The sequence below is a fragment of the Eleginops maclovinus genome, chromosome 19 (assembly GCF_036324505.1).
Source record: "Eleginops maclovinus isolate JMC-PN-2008 ecotype Puerto Natales chromosome 19, JC_Emac_rtc_rv5, whole genome shotgun sequence".
Classification (NCBI taxonomy): Eukaryota; Metazoa; Chordata; class Actinopteri; order Perciformes; family Eleginopidae; genus Eleginops; species Eleginops maclovinus.
Window position 1 is genome coordinate 6,653,798 of NC_086367.1, and position 22,387 is coordinate 6,676,184.

General features: G+C 40.0%; 1 protein-coding gene across 1 annotated transcript in view; it reads right to left on the reverse strand.

Moving 5' to 3' along the window:
• alk (ALK receptor tyrosine kinase) overlaps positions 1 to 22,387 on the reverse strand; it is a 373,391-nt gene that overhangs the window by 73,216 nt on the left and 277,788 nt on the right. Inside the window, exon 5 of the mRNA XM_063908860.1 lies at positions 18,195 to 18,328. Coding sequence (XP_063764930.1) covers positions 18,195 to 18,328 — 134 coding nt within the window. The remainder of the gene's footprint in view (positions 1 to 18,194; positions 18,329 to 22,387) is intronic.

Here is a 22,387-nt window from a genome sequence, read left to right on the forward strand (position 1 = left end):
TGTGAGGAAAACTTGACCGGCCCGCACAGAGCCCTGACCTCAACCCCATTGAAGCTTTGGGATGAACTAGAACGGAGATTGCGAGCCACACCCTCTCATCCAACATCAGTGTCTGACCTCACAAATGCTCTTCTGCATGAATGGGCAAAAATTCCCACAGACACACTCCAAGATCATGTAGAAAGCCTTCCCAGAAGAGAGGAAGCTGTTACAGCTGCAAAGAGGGGACCCACTTACTATTAATGCCTAATAATTTGGCATTTGGGTGTAATGTGTAGGTGTCCCAATATGTTTGTCTATATAGTGTATGTGTTATGCTCAGCACATGCATTATGCATCCATTGTGCTCAGTGGCATCCTCTCTGTATAATACTGACACCCTGAGCGAGTACAATTTATCAAGTTAAAAAAAGTTAGCTGGAGTATGCTGAAACCTTGGGGCACGGTATGTAAATTCAACGATTTGTCTTAGTTTGATGACAGTGGAGTAAAGAAAAAGTGTATCAAATTGGAGGTGTTGCTGAACTTTAAGGTCCCGCAGCAGTGCATCCAGACACGGCCGCCGCACACCCGGCCTACCGCAGTTCTTAAATCACACTTGTCAGATTGCAAAAACAAGTGGGTCAGTAGGGGATGAATTGCCTGTGGGAGTAAGTGAGTTTAGTTATCTGTGTGCTCAGGGGGGTTGGTTTGTCTTTCTGAGGAGAATGAAGTATGAGTGGCGACGAGCTGGAGAGGTGACTGGAGAGGGCACCGCAGCCTCTGATAAATGACAAACAGAAAGGCAAACATGGGTACTTGTTGGAAAAAGCGAAAATGGCTCCAATGGGGAGAAGCCTGCAAGCTAGTTCAGGCAGTCAACTCGAGCACTAATGATACATGCGCGTATAACGCCCCTCGCCACACTGCAACCAACCAAACATAGTCTCCTGAATCTGGCACTGTATTTAAGCTGCCATATCTGTATACCTCTGCCTCGCTAATGCTGCTGCTGCTGCGTTTACGTTGGCGATGCTCGCCTGCTCCACCACCACCTCAGCTTCCACCTGTAGGCTCGGGGGTTAGTTATCTAATCATCACTCAGTGTTCTATGTAAATATGTGGATTGATGAGCCTGGAAGCCAAACTCAAACTATATACTGCTTCTAAGAAACACATTAATGAAACATGTGGGTTGTCTGACTGAACTGCATTGACGTTATAAAAAAACGAAGCAGGTTACATTTCCTCGAACCGTTTCATCTCTCGCAGGTACACACCAACTACCACGATGTAAACAGCTGTGCAGAAGGTGCACAGCTGATTTAGATGAACTATCAAGCTATTGTACCTGATGTGACAACATCAGAAGGAATATTATTTCAGGTGTATATAACGAGTGTTTCAAAGGTGTAAGGGAAGAAAACAAACCCACCAGACATTGAAAGAAAGCTTTCATCCTGCAGCAAAGCAGAACCTATTCAGAGATCAACAAAAGACGCCGTTTCTCAGTCACAAGGAAATAAATGCTGTAAGACAAGGAGCTTTCATAAATTGACACATTAAGTCTAAGAAGCAGAGACGTTACTCAGGTGTCAATTCACATGCTTTTTGAAACCACACATTATTATTTCTGATAAAAATCTGCATAAAATAACCACAGCATGTCACTCAGATCCCTGCATTCCAGCGTCACAGGGTTTCCAATAGACAGGTTTAATTCCTAAATATTGTCAGCTGCATCTCTGTCTTTTTCTCAGGGCCTACAGGGTTTTAGAGTCAGATTTTTAGGTCGACACTGACGTTGATCTTCTGTTGAGACAACAAGAAAGACATCCTGCTGTTTACTGTAAGGCACAGTCTAAATGTCAGGAAACTATCAGTCACTGGAAGTGTCTCGCCTACTAGGATTCATTGATGGGAACTCTCAGGGAATAATTCATAAACAACTACTAAGTAACAAGATACAAGTTAATTAGATCGATGGAGGCTGTTAAAGATGGCGCTTTTACCAGTTTCACTTGTCTATCATTGTCAAAGAGTGGCAGGGATCATAACCCCTTATTTCAGTTATTCAGGGGAAAAGCATGAAAACTGGTTCCTAAACACATCAAACCATATCATAAAATAAATATTAAAAATAGCAATAATAACAATAATAATATTAGTGTATTTATTTATCTGTATATTTATATTTAAAGGGTTTAAGAAAATTAACCAATAACAAAATAAAGCTCGCGGCGTAGTAATTCATCTTTTTACAAATAGAAGTAAAAACTGAGTCAGCTTACCTAGTGGACGATTCATAAGAGATAAACAATTTCTGCATTGATTATGTCAATTTCTTCTACCTACTTTTCATATCTCTTCCTCTTATTTCAAACAAGCTCTCAGTTTTTCATTATCAGCTCATCCCCTCCTCCAGCTGATTTAAAAATAAAACTTCCAACCATCTCTGGGGACATTCAGCTAAAATGGAAGCGAAAAGAGTCTAAAAATGAGAGTCTGCCACATGCTGTTTCTATCATTACATGATTTGTAAGGGTTGATTTTTGTAGTGGTTTTATTCTGCAGCCTGACGGTGTCACTCAGGTGCTGCATGATAGGTTGGAGTTAAGCTGGAGTAGCAATGTGCATTCATAAGACTCAGGAAAATGTACATGACTTCCTATAACTGTGAAATACGCTGTGCTATTATTCTGTCTTAATCACTATCATCTGTTGCAAAGTAGACTCTTCAGTTGTAGCTATTTTGTCTAGCTGCTATCCATTTTGCGAGTTCACTAGGAAGGTGTGTAGGTTTTTTTTTGTGAAGGGAGATTGCTACCTGTGGCCAGACATTATTGCATAGACATGCTCGTAAAATCACCAGTCTGAATGCGATTGGTATCATTATGCTACGGCCATTACATTGTGCAGTCAACATTTACTACATAATGATACGTTTAAGCAAAAATATACTGCCTATTTTCACTTTAAGTTAAACCCATTCTTCTCACATCTTCTCTAGTCAGTTGAGACTGTTTTAAAGATAGGTTTCAGTTTTGTTTTTCCTTCCTTCGCTTTAGAAAATCCCTTTCATCATATTACCAGCCAGTTTCTTCGTGCCATCTGCTTCCAGGATGAAAATAAAGGAACATTGTCCAGCAGTGGCTCAGTCAGTAGGGGCTTGGACTGTGAATCGTAGGATCGCCGGTTCAAGTCCCCGAACAGACCTGAAATATGGAAAGTGGACTGCTACTTGGAGAGGTCTCAGTTCACCTCCTAGGCCCTGCTCTGGTGCCCTTGAGCAAGGCACCGGACACCTCCAATCCCCCCTCCCCATTGCTCCCCGGGTGCTGCACAATAGCTGCCCACTGCTCCTAGTACTAGGATGGGTTAAATGCAGAGCACAAATTTCACTGTGTGTGCTCTGCTGTGTGCATGTATGCGACTAATAAAGAGGGCTTCATCCTCCGATTCTATCTCTATTCTATTAAAAACAGATTTCCTGTATCTCCCCACTAGTACTATTAAGAGCTGCTCACCTGGTTTACAGCTGATTTAAAAAAAGAGACTGCCATGCTCTCCAACTACAGGATTTGTACAGCAGATGGCTGCTACATCATAGACGTATGAAAATATATTTTTTAACCAGGGAAAATTACATAAATCATACATCTATAAAATACAATGCAGTTACACTTACAGATACAACATGGTTATTTCTTTACCACCTAAATCAATGGGGCCTGTTGCTAGGTAGAGTCCCCAGTGGTAAGATAGTTGTTCGGCTGCTTAGGAAATGATGCAGTGTACATTTCTAGCGCTTTTATTGTGAAAGGGAGATTGCTACATGTTGGAATTGCATTGTTGTATCCACGCTCGTAAAACACCAATCTAGATTGTGTCATTGTGCTACAACCATCAAAACACTGCCTTTTTTCCCCTTCAGTTAAACACGTCTCGCATCTTCTAATATCAGTTTTACAGATGGGTTCTCACTAAAGTTGAGTTTTTCCACTTCAGAAAATCCCTTTCGGCCTCTTTTTTTAAATTTTCTCTCAGGCCATCTGCTTCCAGGACAGAAAAAAAATCAGGGAACATTTTGCTTACAAGAGCAACAGCTGTGTAAAGTGTTTTGTCTTCGTTTTGTAAACAAAATATGGCATAATTCGATCAAATCCATGAACACAATGATTACAGAGGGTGGCCAGTAGTGGCTTGTAAGTGAAGAACAATTTGATTTGGTGTAAAGTGTGATTCATGGTCATTAAAGCAAACATGGCTCAAACAAAGGCATCATGGTTTTGGTATAAGCACGGGAACTAAACAGAGTGAGCTGTATTGAAATAATGCTTCCCCTTTTCACACCCTGCATCAGCTGAAATCCTTTCAACACATAACATTTTAGCATTTTTACATAACAGCGCCATGCATATCAAGTCAGGATATCATGAGATCATGCAAAGCGGCTTCTCTGGCTATTTGAATAAAACATTTGTTATGGATGGTGGACAATGCTTGTAGATTTGAATGCAGACAGACGTGTCCTTGTTAAGCTGCAGCCTTGATTCGTGCAGAGGGTATACCCGTTCTGAAATTAACATGGCTTTTTTTTGCTTTCCTACAGATGAGAGATCATGTCACTCACATCCTGATATCCCTCTGTGTGCTCTGAAACAACAAAAAAGCTGTCTGAAGAAATGTCTGGCTTGAAATCTGTGTCTGTGTGTACAGAATGGAAGAAGGGAAACACAGAAGGAAAAGGAGACGCAATTGAGTCTAGCATATAAATCAGCAGCAGTAGTTAAAGTCAATTTCTGCTTATTAATTACTATGTATTCTTTACTCCCACAAGCCATAATGGAGGATTGTTCTCCGTCATGGGGGAGGAAAACCTCAAGGGACCCGAGCAAGGGCGGCATCACTATCTCGCCACCGCACTGACGGCACAATCTGGAGATATTCATGGAGATTTACAGTGGCCGGAAAGCTGAAGATGGATGCAGCAGAGTGTCCCACTGGACAGCCGGCAGGACAAGAAGTATTCACTCATGAAATTCAATTAACTGCACACAGACACGCTCGATTGGTCAGAGCACTGCCCAATCACTATAACTATCTGTCATCTGACAGCGCCACACACAAGAGCAGACAGGTGGAGATAAAAAATGGGAATAATGTCCCAATGTCTATTCTACATTCAAGGGACGTAAAAGGGCACTTTGTTCATGTGAAGCTGCCATTGTTATATTGCACAAACATGAACATCAATCTGAATAATAATTGGTTTTCGTACATTTTGTAAACTCTGCGATGCACATTTATCAATTTACTGTACACCAGATCTAATATGATGACCTCCTTTGCTTCTCAAGGTGTGTTGAGTTCATTCCTTATCTGTGTTAAGAGCATGGAGAGGGGATTCTCGCAAGAACATATACTGGGGAGGTTAATGAGGAGCTCATTTCCACACGATGAGTTCACTGACACTAAAGCCAGTCCTCGTTATAAGCACTCATCTAAGTACTTTAAAGTCAAATCTAGTTAATTCAACCGGGGACAATTGGCTTCTATTCATACATGTAGCCTGCAGATAGCAGGGGTTATATTCTAACAATCTATAGCACAAGGTCTATATCAGGGGTGTCCATTTTTTTCACTAAGGGCCACATCAAAATCATATGATGGGCCATTTACTAGAGGAGAGGTAAATTGCCTCAAAAGTTAAGTCACAAGTTATCAAAATCAATCAAATGTAGGTAAATGATGCTTGTTACCTGAAAATGCTTTAAGAAAAAAAAAGGGTGCAATTAATTTTGTTGGCAGCTCAGTCCTTAAAACAGAAGTCTCAGATTGCTTATAATAAGGAAATATGAAGGGTCTATTTCAAGCTTGTTATTTTAATAAGTTAATGGGCTTTCTTTTATCAAGTTAGATTTGTCAGAACATTTTTTTCCAACTTTGACTGAATTCATTTGAAAATGGGCTTATTAACCCATGAATGCTACTGTGGAATACATTTTTACATTTATATTTAAGTACAATATAAGAAAACACAAGGTTCATTTGCGGGCCATATTCCATTATGCTTTTGAATTTGCGGGCGTGCATGGTGCAGGTGCATTGAGGGCATATCCAACTCCACAGTTAATAATTAACAAAGTGAGGCCCAAGGGGTAAAGGGGTTGTATTTTGCATATAATTAATCATATGTGTTTGAGGTGAACCATAAATTGAACCAACCAATGTAATCCTCTGTTCCTTTAAAGGCCAGATGTGCCTGAATAATGAATTTTTCTGCTGCAACAAACAGATCTGCTTGGGCGTGAAGTGCGCAAACAGACCCTATACAAGCAATGCTCTGTACCATTAACAACTCAATTTGACTGCATATCAGCCAATGCACTGGTAACCTATTTAAATGAAGAGAAGAAGGAGAAGGAGGAGCACTGATGCGTGTCCCTGTGTGTGTGTGTTACAGGTAGTGTGTTGTGCATATGTAGGCATACCTTTCAATGTCAAATATTCACCCATTATAAAAAGTTAATGTACTGTGCAGTTCACTTTAGAAAGGGTTTCTGTCTGTCAATGGTACAATTGATTTCTTGCGTGAGAAAGTAGTGCCCCAACAATGCACTTGATCACACGTCATTTTAAGATCAACACTCCCATGGGACAGAACATTTCCTACTTACACAACGTTAATGCTAAATGCAAAAAGAACAACTGCTATTTGTATGAAACTAGCAATACATTTAGCTACTTTACACCGGATGTAGAACAAGGCCCTAAAAGTCTATATTCATTTCGGCAGATTATTGAGGCGGCACATTTGAAACTTGTGCATTGAGCTTGTGCCAATTTGATTGCAATGATTATGTTCCCTCTCTTAGTTTCAGGTGTTAGCATGCTAACACTTGGTAATTAGCACTAAACAGAGAACACAAATACGACCTACGCTGATGGGCATAGTACTCATTTAGTCATAAGCTTTATTATAAATTCTGATGGTCAGTGGTGGAGCTAGATTAAAGTTCAGGTGATCAAAGCCATCACACTTTATCCCCAGGGAGGCATTATTGTCGGTATCGAGACCCGTCTAATCGTTGTCAAGCTATTTTACACAAAACCACAAATGTTAAGCTAATGGGGGCCCTGGAGCAAAACTCTGGACCATTCAAGTCATTAGGAGTCACACAATGTCATAGAAATCCATTAAGTAATTAGATCATGACCAAAGAGGTGGAAGGACCGATTGACAAATACATTTTCGCACCATGACACCTTTGTTTTAGGTAATCGTGCACCATGCAATTCTATGGTACACGTGATCCATTAGCCTTGCTCTTTCATTCTTCCTTTGCTGGCTGGAGGTCTGACTTTATATAACACATCATACTGCTACATATTCATGCTGCTATGATAGTAAAGCAAAGAATAAAAGCAGTGGGAATTACCCTTTTTATCCGCTACTTTTACTTCTCTGTGTGTGGTCATTTTCTAGAATTACATAAAATACTGACATGATTATCCTCTGTAACTTACTAGCAAAAGCATTACACGCTGGCTTTTTCACCTTTGACCACACCTACTTGTCTTCAAAGTAAACATTGTTATTGACAAAGCCTGAAGACTGGCTTTTACATCAAAGCATCTGTCCAAAAGATGGAGAGGTCATGGAGGGACTGAAGCCTTTTTGTTAGTACCATCAGCATCACACTGCAGGGCTTTGTTTCCTCATAGTTAACTTGGTTTTAACAGGACATCAACAAGGTTCGAATAATGAAGGACTGTGTAATTGATTTCTTCACCTCAGACAAAGTAATAGCTATGATTTTTACTCCCCCTCATTACAAATATGACAAGACGTTTGTCAATGGAGGGTTTGCTAATGTCCCCAACTCTACGAGCGGGCGTTGGGAAATGTCAGACGCCACTTTCTAATATAAAAATCTGTCAATGTTGTAGAACTTTCTACTGGTTGTAGTCCATAAAACACATCTGATGTCATTTGAAGTGAAATTGATTTCAGTAATGTAACCCCCTGAATGAGTGTTTCATGCCGGAGCACAAATATCCGCTCTACAGAATGAAAAAAAAAAGATTTAAGATTGCTGTATCTAAATTACATTTCTTCAGTGATGCTTAGTCCATAACATCCAGAGATTTCCGCCTCCCTGTCAGGTCAGGGTTGATTTAGACATCTGTTGCATTTGGCATATGCATTCTGGAAACACTCCATTTGGTGCCCTGGGCCATTTAACACTTGCTCAATATCTTAAAAAGAAACTGCCTGTGTAGACTGCCTTGGAAAGGTTCCTGCAACAGACACCCAGTTTGTGTTGAGGGGGATGCAGCTCGCGGAAAGGCCTAAGGCGAGAGATTAGAGGTAGAGCGTGATGAAGCTTAGTTCTGCCAGATAAGCCTTGTTTTGGCAGTCGGTTAGTATTAATTGATGAGCTGTGTTTATGTTTTTAAAAACACTTGCTCTTATATTTTTGTCACTGGAAATTCTTCTCAAAAACGATGTTTGATCCAGAAAACCTTCGCAACAGAGCTAAGCAATCAATCCCGCCTCAGAACATTGAATAAAAAGTGACAAATAAGCATCAAATTACCTCCAAATAAATCTGGCAGGAAGACAAACTGCTGATTGCCCCTAAGGCTCGTAAAGTGTCTCATTTTAACGTACTCATGAAACTAAGATGCCATAAGATCAAAAATTACGTTTAATTTTAATCTGTTCCCCAGGCAGATAGTAAAATCCATATTGAAGTTAATAAAACAAAAACAAAGAACTAATGAAAGAGGTTTATATTGAGCTTTGTAGACATCATGGCCTACCTGGAGATGGCAATATGGTTTAAAGAGTTTATGGATTGCAGTACATGTGGGGGCTCTGATAGAGTAAATGCTCACCAACAGGGATTTGGATTTCCATTTATGTGTGAATGGATACCCGAAGTAACTCTTATCGATTCCCAACGATATGAACATTTATTGACTGGGATGGTTTATAACTGCACATTTAAGTGTCAGGAAAGAGATGTGCTAATCCAATATTCACATCTGTATGTGCTACAATAGTAACCTCTTTGAACGTATTGTAAAATGTAAGCATTACTGTTTTAAAGAACTTGTGCCCTAAAACAATCAACCTGAGCCCTCTCACAATGTGAGGTTTGCCAACTTTAAATAACAAAAGGACAAGATAAGTGCCCTGAATACATTAAAAGGTCATATTGTAATTATGTTAACATTTTTCCTGTGCGGCAGACATTTTATCACCGTTTCTGTTTCAGGAACAGTATTTGATTTTATTTCCTAACATTTAACCTCTGCTTCAATGGGGAATTTAAATACCAGTGAACCTATTGCAAGCTCAATGGAATTGGTGGTGGTGGAAATCCTTTCTGATATGCAAATATTTAATCATCTAAAGGCAGTGGGCAGAAACAAAAGCAGAGGCAGAACAGATCTTTTTAGGTCTCTTATTTATTACCTCAACTACTGAAGTAGTGATGTGGACACAATAATGTGACAGTATGCTACACAAACCCGCCCTGTTCCACGTGAAACCAACTTTAAATATTTCAGTTGTTACAGTTTAGCAATTTATCCAACACTTAAACTATCTTTAAGATCCATACAGCCCATTCTAATGAGAGGAAACACTTTGAATAACACCATTGACACATGTGTGTAGCCACACATAGTTGCAGTGAGTTCAATTCAGCACCAAGGAGAAAGCACATTCCAGACCAGACCAGGTTGTCAATCTGATCAGTGGTGAGCTCTATATCAACTCTCAGCTGCACATGCACTTGGCTCTGCATCAGCTTTTTGCTATCCTGGCTCCAAAATGGTGGAAAGAGCTCAACGTTGATATCAGATCTGCAGAAAGTCTACACATCTTCCACCCTGGACTGAAAACTCACCTGTGTCCACTGCAACCTGGCCATTAAAGATGAGATATTGAGAATGTGGGAAGGAAGCTCCCCATGTATATGCACAAAACCTTACGACACATCACAGGAAAGAGAAAACCCCCACAAGCCTATTGGTTTGGCTTATTTGAATTAAATGTAAAAGCAGGTTCATTGCTGTTCTGAGTGTGTATCTTCAAGGTTGATTGGACTTTTTGTAAGATCCTCTGGATAAAAACATCAGCTAAATGAAATGTAATGAATATTTACATCATTGAACATTGAACACATCAGCTGGACTCACTACTTAACACAAACAGACCGTACAGAAAAATACAAATTCAAGCAAATACGTTTTAAATTCACCCATATGTAAGGGGAAAGGACCATCAACTGCTCTCAAACTATAAGCTATATTCCTGTATGAGTTGTCACCTATGCTCAAAATGCATTTAATATGGAGAAAAATGACAAAAAATAATACATTTCACACCGATATCAGAGAATATGGAAACGTATGTATGTGTATAGATCACTACTCTGACTCACCTAATGTAGACAGTGGGTATAAGCCTACCATAGGTGAAGTTCTTTCCACTATACAAGAATAAAAATCACTATGCAAGACTAATTAATCCCTTATAGTTTCAATAATGTGCACTGAAAGCTGCATATTTGCCTGGTGCAAATGAAACATGAAAGGTTTGATAGTGCATTAAGCCAGAGGCCTCTAACAGTAGATGTTCAGATGAATCAGCAGTGCCTGAGTTTGCTTTGCAAGTCTGATCCTCCCCCTGAAAGCTTTACATTGAGTAGAATATCATTAAAATGCTGATCCACTGCAGGAGGTAAATATTGTAGTAAGATTATTAGATCTGCGTTTTGTGTAGGGAATGCATTATGAGTGATATGGTACAAGTAATTAGTCCTAAATCCTTGACGAATGATCACCAAGCGGGTGCTTGCAATACAAGCGCACAGAAGAGTTTCAGATCCTTTGATTGGTCACTTAGAATACTGACCATGAACATTGATTGGCTGTTTGGTTTGATCACAGACACAAACAAGAGAATACTAATATACTGTTTCTGTTCATTCTATTATTTACTGCTCGTACATAATGATTTCTATTGTGCCGATGTGAGGAAGAGAAAAATGGCATCACATGGCTATCATATTGGAGTCTAAAGCTGCATTCAGATGATACACAATCTGCCTTTTGCTCACCACAAGGTTGGGGGCATCGCCTTGTGCTCAAACGGTTAGTGAGTTTCTATGGTTACATCCCCTGCTAGCTTGCGCCGCTTAGCACATCTGCCATCCTATTGGTTGCGCGTCGAAATGTCAACGGTACGTCAAAGTTGAAATTATTTGAACTCTGAGCTCAGGGCTAAACGACAATTTTAAGTGATGCACAACGCAAGCGTCCGCCTAGTTAGGATCACTACGGCACAGTCAGCACAGAGCCATTTCACTGCGTATCATGTGAATGCAGCTCACTAGGTAACATTCAGAAATTCCATTTAAACATTGTTTTAAAGGGTAAAGGTTGGATTTTGTTTACTGGATGGACTTTTTCTGGATGGCTTATTGTATATGGGGCGGCAGTAGCTCAGGCTGTAGGACGCCAAACCCTGGCAGCCCTCTTACTCTGACTCCTATACATTAGGGCATGTCTATAGGTCTTGTTTATCCGGGTTTATGTGTGTAATTGTATACTAACACCAGAGTGAAAAACTGAATTTATTCAAAGTTGATCTTAATCTGTTACAGCTAGCAACAATACAAAAAAAGAGTCTGAGAATGTGGGTGTTGAAAGATCAAAGGATGATACGCTGGTGGATACTGTCTGTTGGTTCATATCATGTGTACAGGCCTGGTTTTTATAAGCCTTATTATTTCGCGCCAGGATTTTTGTTTGTCAGTTGAAAATCAGACCTTGAGTTTAATACAAAGATACACATATCACCGTACTTAGGAAATTATGCCACCTGTTTGACATTGTGCAGTCTGCACACTTGAACAGTACAACTGCAGATTGATGAGCACCAGCGGAGCTGATGAGTCTTTACAAGGCTGACAATGAAATCAGTTTTACTCAATAACCCCCATCTTTATAAGCCACTGTGGCTGTGCGACATCGCTCAAACTGGCATCAATTTTCTCCAATTTTGACATTCTTGTGATCTCATAAACTCACTCTCACACTGTTGTGACAGTTTGAGGTTTTCATTTTTACGAATAAATGTGTATTTTTTATCAGCCTGCACTTGTTACCCAATAACAGAAACTCCAGGGATGAATTTATTTTATTATTGCAGTCAGAGAGAAGCTCAATTAAAGGCTTATGCTGAAGATCGTATTTAAAGGTGAATCTCAGTACCACAGTACGACACTGAATAGCTTTTTTTTCTCTCTACAAAACCCCCATCCACCCATCCATCCACATGTCTAACACTCTGTCCACTCCACCGGCTCTCTCCAAACCCATTTCCCCTCATTGCCTCCACCAGGCTGTGTGTGATTGATGGGCCAAGGGACTCCCTCACGCTGCTGTGTACCTAATCGCAAAGTATAGAGTCTCCGTAACGCTCCATTAAGGGCCCGCAGCAGCAAGGTGTAATGGTTAGGGAAATGGGCCAGGAAAGGGAAGGTCACCGGTTCAAACTCCCACAGGGTTTCACCGCTGTCTTGTCACGACTACATGTCCAATTTGAAAAAAATGAATTGTGACAGCGTGCGTAGGAATACATGACTGCATATAGGCATGTGTGCGGACAAACACTGTCATAAGTGTCAAGGCAAATGTGACATTCTGCCTTGCCAGTACTATGACGGAAGCAAAGTTAAATATGCTATTGACACAATCTGATAATGAGCTTGTCCGTCATAGCAGCATAGTCTCTGTTTACTTCCCGGATGAGTAACTGTGTGTGTGTGTGTGTGGGGGGGTTAAGAGTGTCATTGACAGGTTTGAATAATTACGCTCTCTATGGCTATGCCGCAGCCATCAGTGAAATGCTAACAGAAGGCGGGATTCTACCTTCCTGTCAGAAGGACGAGCGCCAGAGATAGGCGTAGAAGCACACAAGTCACTTTAGGGCCAACAAATTGGATTGCTTGTTGGCCTTGTGACTGATGAGTTAATTAAAGTGGAAGGCAATGGAGAAAGAAGTCAGACTCCGCTCCATTTATTTATTCCCTATTGACTATATCTCCTCGCACTTCACTGGCTTGAGTAATCGCTTCCTTTTTCTTCTCAAGAACACAACTAAATGGTAGGAATTGGACATTGTCAAACATTTCCACTACAGATCCGAGAACACAGGGAGAGCTGGCTGAGTTTGGGGACAGGATTCGGATACATTTAAATTAGGTGAAAGCAACCAGGGAATATTATGACTTCTGACAGGAGATATTGTATTAACTCAAGGCTAAAAAGACAACGCACCACAAGAGGTTGGAAATGTAATTATTAATACACTTAGTGGTCCTTCTCAATGGTCTGAGAGATATGAAAAGGTAACGTCAAGACATCCAGAACAATTCACAAATACAGATCCTTTTTTTCCATGATATCTTCACACCTTGGGGTTTTAATCAAATACAATTATTCCAACCCTTCATGCTGACCGGCCACTGACACAGGTCAGTAATATCAGTAATCAGCCTATTTTGAGGGCAAGGGCATGGAACAAATAAAGAAAACAAACTGTCTCTGCCGGAGTGTGAGAGTCTTGATATAGCTTCGTGTTCTGTGCTAGGTGTGAGGAAGGTAACTCGAGCCCAGGTTTGTGACAGGTGCTGCAGGGGGAAAGTGGGGGAGGTTGAGAACACTGTGTAATGTGTTGAGGCCAGTGTGCCGAGACAGATAAGGGCTTAGTTTGGGAGTGTGATGTGTAAAGTGGGTGTTGTGCCCAGGTGGTGCCGGAGGAGAGTACACCACATCTGCGTACTTTTTTCTGTTCTACTAGCCACAACTTTTGTGCTGCCATGGCAAAAGGAACACAGTGAACCTGGAGAGCTGAGAACAATTAGACAAGTGTTGGGCCAGGGCTGGATTTGCATGAGCAGTAAACCCCGCTGCAATCTGTCCTTACTCTGACAGGAAAGACAGTTAGACAAAGAAGCACCCGGAGAATCACTAATGGTTCATTGATTTGTTTGTGTTTCAGCTACTTTCATGTCTGTCTTTGTTTTGCACTTTTTTCAGAGGCGTTTTCTGTGGACACTTTCGGGAAGTGACTTCTGAGAGTACTTTAGAGCCAGAATTGAGCTTTAAAATCTGAAATGTCGATAAGGTCTGGGGAATTAAAGTTGTGAATGTAGTGATGAGGGTTGGCATGGGACTCTATGAACATTGTATGTCACAACTAAATGGTAATTCTCAATATTGTCCTGATAATCCTCAAAATATGGTTAAAACTCACTAACTTGTTTTTATTTAATCATTTAATATTTGTATTGCACCAAAGATTGGTAGATTAATAGCAAAATCATTTGAGCAATAATAAAACCAGCCTTTCAAGTTAGTCATTGGAGGATTTTTAAGATGATCCTAAGAAAAGAAATTGGCCAGAATCAACCAATTGTGGGAGTGTTTCACAATCTATATATTCCTTCCCATCCATGTTATGATTATACATGTTTGTGCATGTGACCTCCTTTAGGTTCCCCTCTCCTTGTTTCCTTTAATTCACTATCTCTTTCTATTTCCACATTTTAGATATTTGACAAACAAATCCATATAAGATAATAGCGGAGTCAGGTGTAGCAGATTTGTTGCCAGTGTACTGTGAAACTCTGTTGCATGAAATGAGATATTTTTCTGTAACTAACTGTAACTCCGACCTGACCTCAGCTCCAAACATCCCATTTCAATCCGGTTTGAAATATTAAAGCAAGACAAATCTTTCCTCATTCATCCGGAGCCAAATATTGACCGAGCCATTTCATTGTTGCGGAGATCAAAGAGCCTCTGTCTGTGTAAAAGTAAAGGAGATTAAATTTGCACAATTGAGAGCATCTCTCTCTCAAAAAAAAAAGGCTTTGGGGAATTTTTCAAAGATGATTTGTATAGTTTTAAAAGAAAATACAAGGTTAAGTCCAATTCCTTCCATTCCACTCGGCTTGTGTGTTAAGCATGGCAAGCAGTGTAATAGAGGGAGGATTGTCTACAACCAGAAACCAGTGTAAATGAAGAAGATTATAGGTAACAGTCTTCTAGCACTGTCTATATCACCGCATACCAACATCAAAAACACTCCTTTCTGGGGGCTCCATGTGTGAAATCACTATTAAAAAAGTAATAATATTACAGTATTACCCAACTTAGGTCACAGTTATACCGAGAGAAGGTAGGGATTTTGAGTTTGCAGGGCCACAGAGGTTGCTCTTCAATATCAAATAATATTTTCATAATTAATTCAGCATGTTCTCTGTATTGCAGATGCAACATGACACAGTACAATGTCCATGTGCCTCTAAACATATTTTAAAAAAAAGTTTTTAAGATGGTAAAACACAAATTAAGATAGTTTCTAACACTTAACTCTGTCTAATTAATTTGACTGAAGGTGGAAAATATCAACATAAGCATTGATCATATTTAAAACCATTATTATGTTTTAATCACAATTTAAAAGGAAAGGTACAATCACATTAAATTGATCATTTTCAATTATTTCCTCACAAAAATGTATTCTTCTCGTCCCCCGTATTGTTTTTAATGGATTTCTTCCTTCTTAATGGACTGCTGTCCTTTTGATTGTCTGGTTTTCTGCTAATTTGTTGTGCTTCTGACCTTGTTGTCAATTATCGTCATTAAGTTAATTGTTTGTCCTTCCTTTTTTTGTAATGCATTTAATTTTCTTTTTTAACTAATGAGGATGACTATTGTTTAAGCCCATGGCTGCTTGACCTCTTCTGTCTTATTTCTCATTTTACATTACATCTGGATTTAATGCTCTTTGTGTGAAAACTAATGTAGTTTAAAACAATTGTGTGGTAATTGAGTTTCTATATGTTATGCAACATTATATGTCTACTCTAGAATGTTTTGGCAGTCATATTGTATGTTTTACTCATGCATTTATTAAATATTAGGCTAATTTTCAGCTTTAGCTTTATATTTTGTGCCTCTACTGTGACATTTTAACATGCTTTAATATTCAAACAGCTCTTTATTTGTCTGATACTGCCTGTGCTGCAGCACCTCTTTTCACCCTCTGTCTGAAACCAGAGCCCAGTCTGCTCTGATTGGTTGGTTGGCCGGCTCTGTTGTGATTGGTCAACTGCTTAGAGATGTCCCACTCCTTGAGCTATCACGTAAAATGTGTTGGAGCTCTACCCAATAGAAGTGTGTGTTATATAGTGATGTCACTTTGTTAAGGAGGAAACAAAGGAGTCCAAGGGAGGCGTTTCAGGCAGAGTGTGTGGGAGACACAGGGATTTTTGCCTTTGCAGACCATTGACATGCACAAAAACCTATAAAACACAATACAGGAAAGTGAAAACCCCAAAAAGCAGAATAGGGCCTAATCTAAAATAGATGATGTGCTTTTATGGACTAAGCTACAGTTAGCTCCATCTTTACAAGCTGCAACATAAGGGAGACATTAGACAAAAATGCCTCACTAAATAATATCAAGTATTGTTACATTTAGCTGCATAACACACCCTTTTACAAGATGAGTGATTATTTCATTCTAGATGTACAGAATCTGTATAAAAACCATGCTGTGCAAGCTTATTTATATCAATGCAGGGATTACATTAAGTGCGTGACCGGAGAAGCACTTCCCATGGTCATGCTTTACTTTTCAATTCCTTCTTATGTTCAGCAGACTGTTCTGGTAAACAAGTTGTGTAACTTTTATACAGAAGCCTTAAATAAAGCTTCAAACCACTTATTCAGGAGGGAGTTTCAGCATGTTGCTGATAAGAAGAATGATCAGATAAATAAGGATACTTTTACACACACATAGCAAAACCAACCATTAAAAGAGCGCCTGCTTAGTATGACATTTAACACCTCTTTGTCTATCAAACGTCTGTCTGTTAGAGGAAACCAGGATTTCTCCATATTTCCTCCTCAGTAATGCACACTTGAAATGTTAAGGGTTTCTGTGCTTCTGCACCCAGCTCAGAGGAAATTGAATCAGTTATATTAATCCAATTTCAGGAGCTTTCGGGGGTTGACAGAGAAGGATATTATTTCAGTCGAGTAGTCTACGCATTTCATTGCACAACATGGTATAATGAAGTTAAAAATCACAGAATGTTGCAGTGCAATTTTAAGTTACACATGTTTGAGCTGTTTTGGGAAATCGGTACTTCTGCAGCCATGTGAGATACATTTAGTCCAGATACAGCGGTGGGAAACACAGAAAAGTAGTGAGAACATCAAAACGGGTTTCAAGAGGTATCACCTAACACTATGGCCTGTTTGGACCGCTTCCTGTTTTATCTTTATTATAGGTTATGGTAAAAGTGGTTTTATTAATTAACTGATTGATCATGTAGTCTTTGAAGTGGCAAAGCAGACAGTATTGTGTCGATGAAAACTTTCCAGAATGGTTTACAATATTTGTTAAATGCTATTAACAGACAGGCTAAATGGATTCAATGCTCAATTTATGAGGATATGAAACAGATTTAAAAAAGCAAAGGTTACATTTTCTTTGGAAATATAACTCACACATGTTAATGAAGGTATTTTTTTCAAATTATATTGGTGTTACTAGGAGTGGGGGAAAAACATTCATGTTGAAATTTAGATTCTCATCTTATAGGATTGGGAATTGATTGATGAACGTGTAAAATGTCATCAAAATGGTTTCGATACAAAATAACCCTGATGTTGCCACTTATGGACAGTTTAATTCTGTGTAAGACTCATTTTTTAAAATTTGGACATTTAATGAAGATTACATTTAAGAAGACTAAACCTGCCAATTTTATTTTTGTCAAAGGCAATATTTGAGTTTTTTTGTAGAAGATTTAGTTGTTATTCCCAAAGTCACTATGAATTGAGATGACTATTTAGTAGAAGGTATTTGCTAGAGCAACTTTACAAACCGCAGATATAACTCTTTCAAATACAACAACTCTATAACCATATCATACTTTACAAATCATTTTATGCCATCATTTCAATCCAGAAATGATTTGAATGGGGAATCATGATCCCAACAACTGCCAAGAAAAGAATCACAGGCTTAGCGCTCCCGCCAGAAAAGTTCACATTACAATAAAAGCAGCATCAAAATTTCCGAAAAGCATGGCATGCATGTCTAAACTTACCCATGGTGCAGTTGGTGGTGAAGTAGGGCTCGATGGTGGCCGTGTCGTCCTGCGGAATCCTCTGATCGTAGCTGGCCGACACTTTGAAAGATGATCCTCCATGGGTCCCTAGGGTGAGGTGGACCACCGCCCAGCTGCCGAAGAGAGAAAGCAGGAGGAAGGTGAGTGTGAGGAGCAGGCAGCAGGGCTGGCAGAAAAACCCACAGTCGCTGCGGGGGTCAGGGGTCAGGGTGGCCTGCTCGGCCTGAGCTCCCAAAGTCTCTGAGGATGGACTGTCCAGGGCCTCAGCGGAAGCCGACATGGGGGCTCCCTCACTGCCTTCCACTTTGGGAGGCTCCCCTTCTTCCTTTGTCTGTGGATGCATGAGCCCAGCACAGACTCCCTGGCTCTAGTGGAGGTGGTGTGAGCCTACAGCTGGTGGAGTTAGACTACACTTTACTGCAGCAGCAGGTGTGTGTTGGAGAGACAATGCACTCAGGTCAACTTGTTGTGTGTGAGCGTGCTGCAGTCCTGCACTGAATGTTGTGCTCTCCAGCGCAGCGGCTGGCTTCATGTAGTTTAACTGTCCATAATTTTATTAAGCAAATTGTACGGATTTCTGTTTGGCTCCGAGCTCATCAACAATATCTCTCTCCCCCTCACTCTGTCTCTCCCACTCTCCCCTCCCCCTGTCTCTTGCCCATCCCTTCATTTAAACACACCGCATATAGTGGATGCACCGTAAATACCTACTTCCCTAATGATGTTACTGAGTGCCGGGCAACAATAATGACAGTACACAAACAATAACATGCCCTGCACAGTGACACACGCATCGTTGCACACTGCTGTAGGAACTTTATCTTACCACTTTTTTTTGCAGCTATGTTTACTTCTAATACTTTAGCATCACATTAACTGTTCAGATGTAAAAGGTTGTGACAGTTTCAAATCAGAACCTCCCACCCAACAGATGCCAACATAACCATCTTTACTGAAATATCATAAATGTGTTTCATTTTAAATCCAAAACACATCTCTCCAACTCCATTGCACATCTGAATATAAACACTTCATGAGAATATTAAACACATTAATTGGTATACTGAAAATTGGTCATTTAACAACATATATTAAGTTTTAGCTCTGTTGCTGCTGTAGCAAATTTAAATGTCCCTTCTGTGGGACAAATAAAGGGATTCTGATTCTGATAATCTGAATACATTTATAGCAATAGCAACAGTGGAGAAAATGTAATCATACTTCAATTCAAAAGAGTTCCTTTCCTTCCGAACATGCATACAACTGTCTCTCTCCTAGAACAGATATAATAAAAAACAATGTAGCTAATTTGTAAAGGTTCTTCCAGGCCACAGACCAATGGTAATGATGTTACAAATGTCATTGGGGGTCTACTTTATAGTTTATGACAGGAGCTCTGGGGAATAGCAGACTGTCTGCTCCAAGTTTATTTTGGGGTCTCATTTGTGCTTTGTTTTGGTACAATTGTGCTAGTAAGCGTACAGCAAACACGAACACACACACACACACACGCCCACACACACACACACACACACACACACACACACACACACACACACACACACACACACACACACACACACACAGACACACGCCCACACACACACACACACACACACACGCCCACACACAGACACAGACACAGACACAGACACACACACACACACACACACACACACACACACACACACACACACACACACACACACACACACACACACACACACACACACACACACACACACACACACACACACACACACACACACACACACACACACACACAGACTCTGAGCTTTTCTGATTTCCCCAACGTCTGTGCTCGGGCTCAACAGGCTTTGCATTACTACCTTTGTCAGATTCCACTCTAAAGTTTTTCCCAGTTTTTTTTAAAACACAGCGTTTGTTTTCCCTGATTCCTTCTTCTTTTTTTTTACTGCCCTCACCCTTTTTGTTTCACTCCCTAGCCCTCCACCCAGATTCTCTTAGAGAGGAAGTAAGGTTTCGACCAGATGTTAAGTGATGTTATAGCACCATGTTACGCCATGATCCCTGCCATATCCCATAATAACAAAGGAAATGAAGCCCCAGATAAGGGCTGGCACTGTCTCTTTGATAAACGTGAAATGGTTTGCCGAATAAGTCTTAAACATATGTTCTTGCTGAATTCTCCACCGGCTCAGCTGAGGGCCCAATTTGGAAACAGCTTTTAGTTGTAAGAGTACTCAGCGTGATGATGATGGGATTACTGTAACCCGTTGGTTTGTGGACTACATTTTAAAAGCCACGAGTTTGGCTTCTTTAGGGGTGCCATCTTGGTTTCTTGGAATATCAGTGATATGAGAGGGTGGAGCTAAGAATAACAGAACTTACAGGAACTATAATCACACTTTTCAAGGTTGTTAGACAAAAACACGTAGAGTACCAAGCCTGGAAAACAACCTATAATAGTGACTTGTCAATCAAGTTAGCCACACCCTATAGCATACCCTACTTAATTTTCAATTTTCCCCTTAATGGGACTATAATTTAGAAATTGAACATCCTTCTGCACTGAAATACACATTTAAACTAAAAATGTAATAAGGAAAATGTTAACAGAGGTATTAAATCAAGTATAAGTAGTGACATTTTTCTCATAGACTTCTATGCAGTCTGACTGCTTTTTGCTGAATGTTAGAGAAAATGCAGGTATTAATGCACTTTCACATTGGCTTGCCTTATACATAGTAAATGAAAGCATGTCTACTGCATGCACTCTTAAACATACTGAAAATGCTTCAAAGTGAAATGAAAGAGAGAGTCCGTCAGGGGCGGCTGGCCCATAGGGGGCGATAGTGCACCGCCCTCCTTAAGCCAAACGAAAAAAAAAAAAAAAAAAAAAAAAAGAGAGAAAAGAGTTTATTTTGCCGGTCTAAGTCTTAATAGTATAGTCCAAACAGCAGCCTGAATATCGCTGCGACAATCAGCAGCCTGGATGTCACTGTCCAACCAGTAGCCCCGCCCCCTTGGGGCGATATCAGTCAGATTGAAAATCGCCCCAGGCGCTCTCATAGACTTACATGTTGAGACTCGTTTTTTCAAAAATCGAACGATACAATGCATTTCTATGGGCTCCGGGGGGGCTTGCCCTAACGTGATTTCGTCATACGCAGTTACGCACTGATGCGTGCAATAGTTGAACCTGGCACTGCTATTTTTTTGAACACGCCCCTTTCAGTAAATGATTCAGTTTCACAGAATCAGCAGCATGCACGTCATGCCTGTTGGGTCTGTTGGTTTTCTATACCTTTACTAAACCTGTAAACTGTATAGTGGTAAATGGAATATGTTCTGGAAATTTTTGATTAATTACAGTTTTGATTATAGTATAATTTGATTTGATTATTGCTATGGCATCCATGATGGCTATAAATTGTAGACTGTGCTAAAAGTGATTTCAAGGGCAAACTATTAGATGACAAACTATCTGTTAATGTGTGTTTTATTGTGGAACCAAATGTATTGTATATTTTATGTCTGGGGTTGCATCTAGTGGTTGAAAACCAAATTAAACAATGAGATGTGACACTGTAAAGCTGGCTATCTGACTTTTATTTATTATTATTTTACCCATTGAATGGGTCATCTTAGCCATCATCACAACTTTTGCCCCCCCTGAGAAATTTGTCAGGAGCCGCCACTGGAGTCCGTCATCTTATAATTGCAACATTTTAAAACGAAGGACTCGTGCTTGGCATTGAGTATGCTCAATGTACTGATAACAAAGTGGACAGAGCAGTATACGGCATCCTATCAGAATGATCAATGTAAACCTGATCTGCAAGTCTCATGAACAACTGAATTATTTCCACGTCTTATTACGCCATGTCTGCGCTGGAGCTCGCAGGACTGATTAGCTGAGAATCGGATCAGAGCATAGCTGCCAGAGCATATCACTCAAACATTTAAACCTAATTAGTAGTATACCATGCACGGCACATCAGGCCTAAATATAAACAAATAAATAAAGAGAAAATGAATGATTAAGACTCCTCATGCAGGGTTTAGATATTCATGACTAATCCGAATGCGGATGCTAATAAATCTCATTACGGCCCTTTGTGTTGCTTATTTAAAATCACCTGACCTTTGTTCAGACTGCTGTTTGCCGAACGCCTCTCCCATGATGG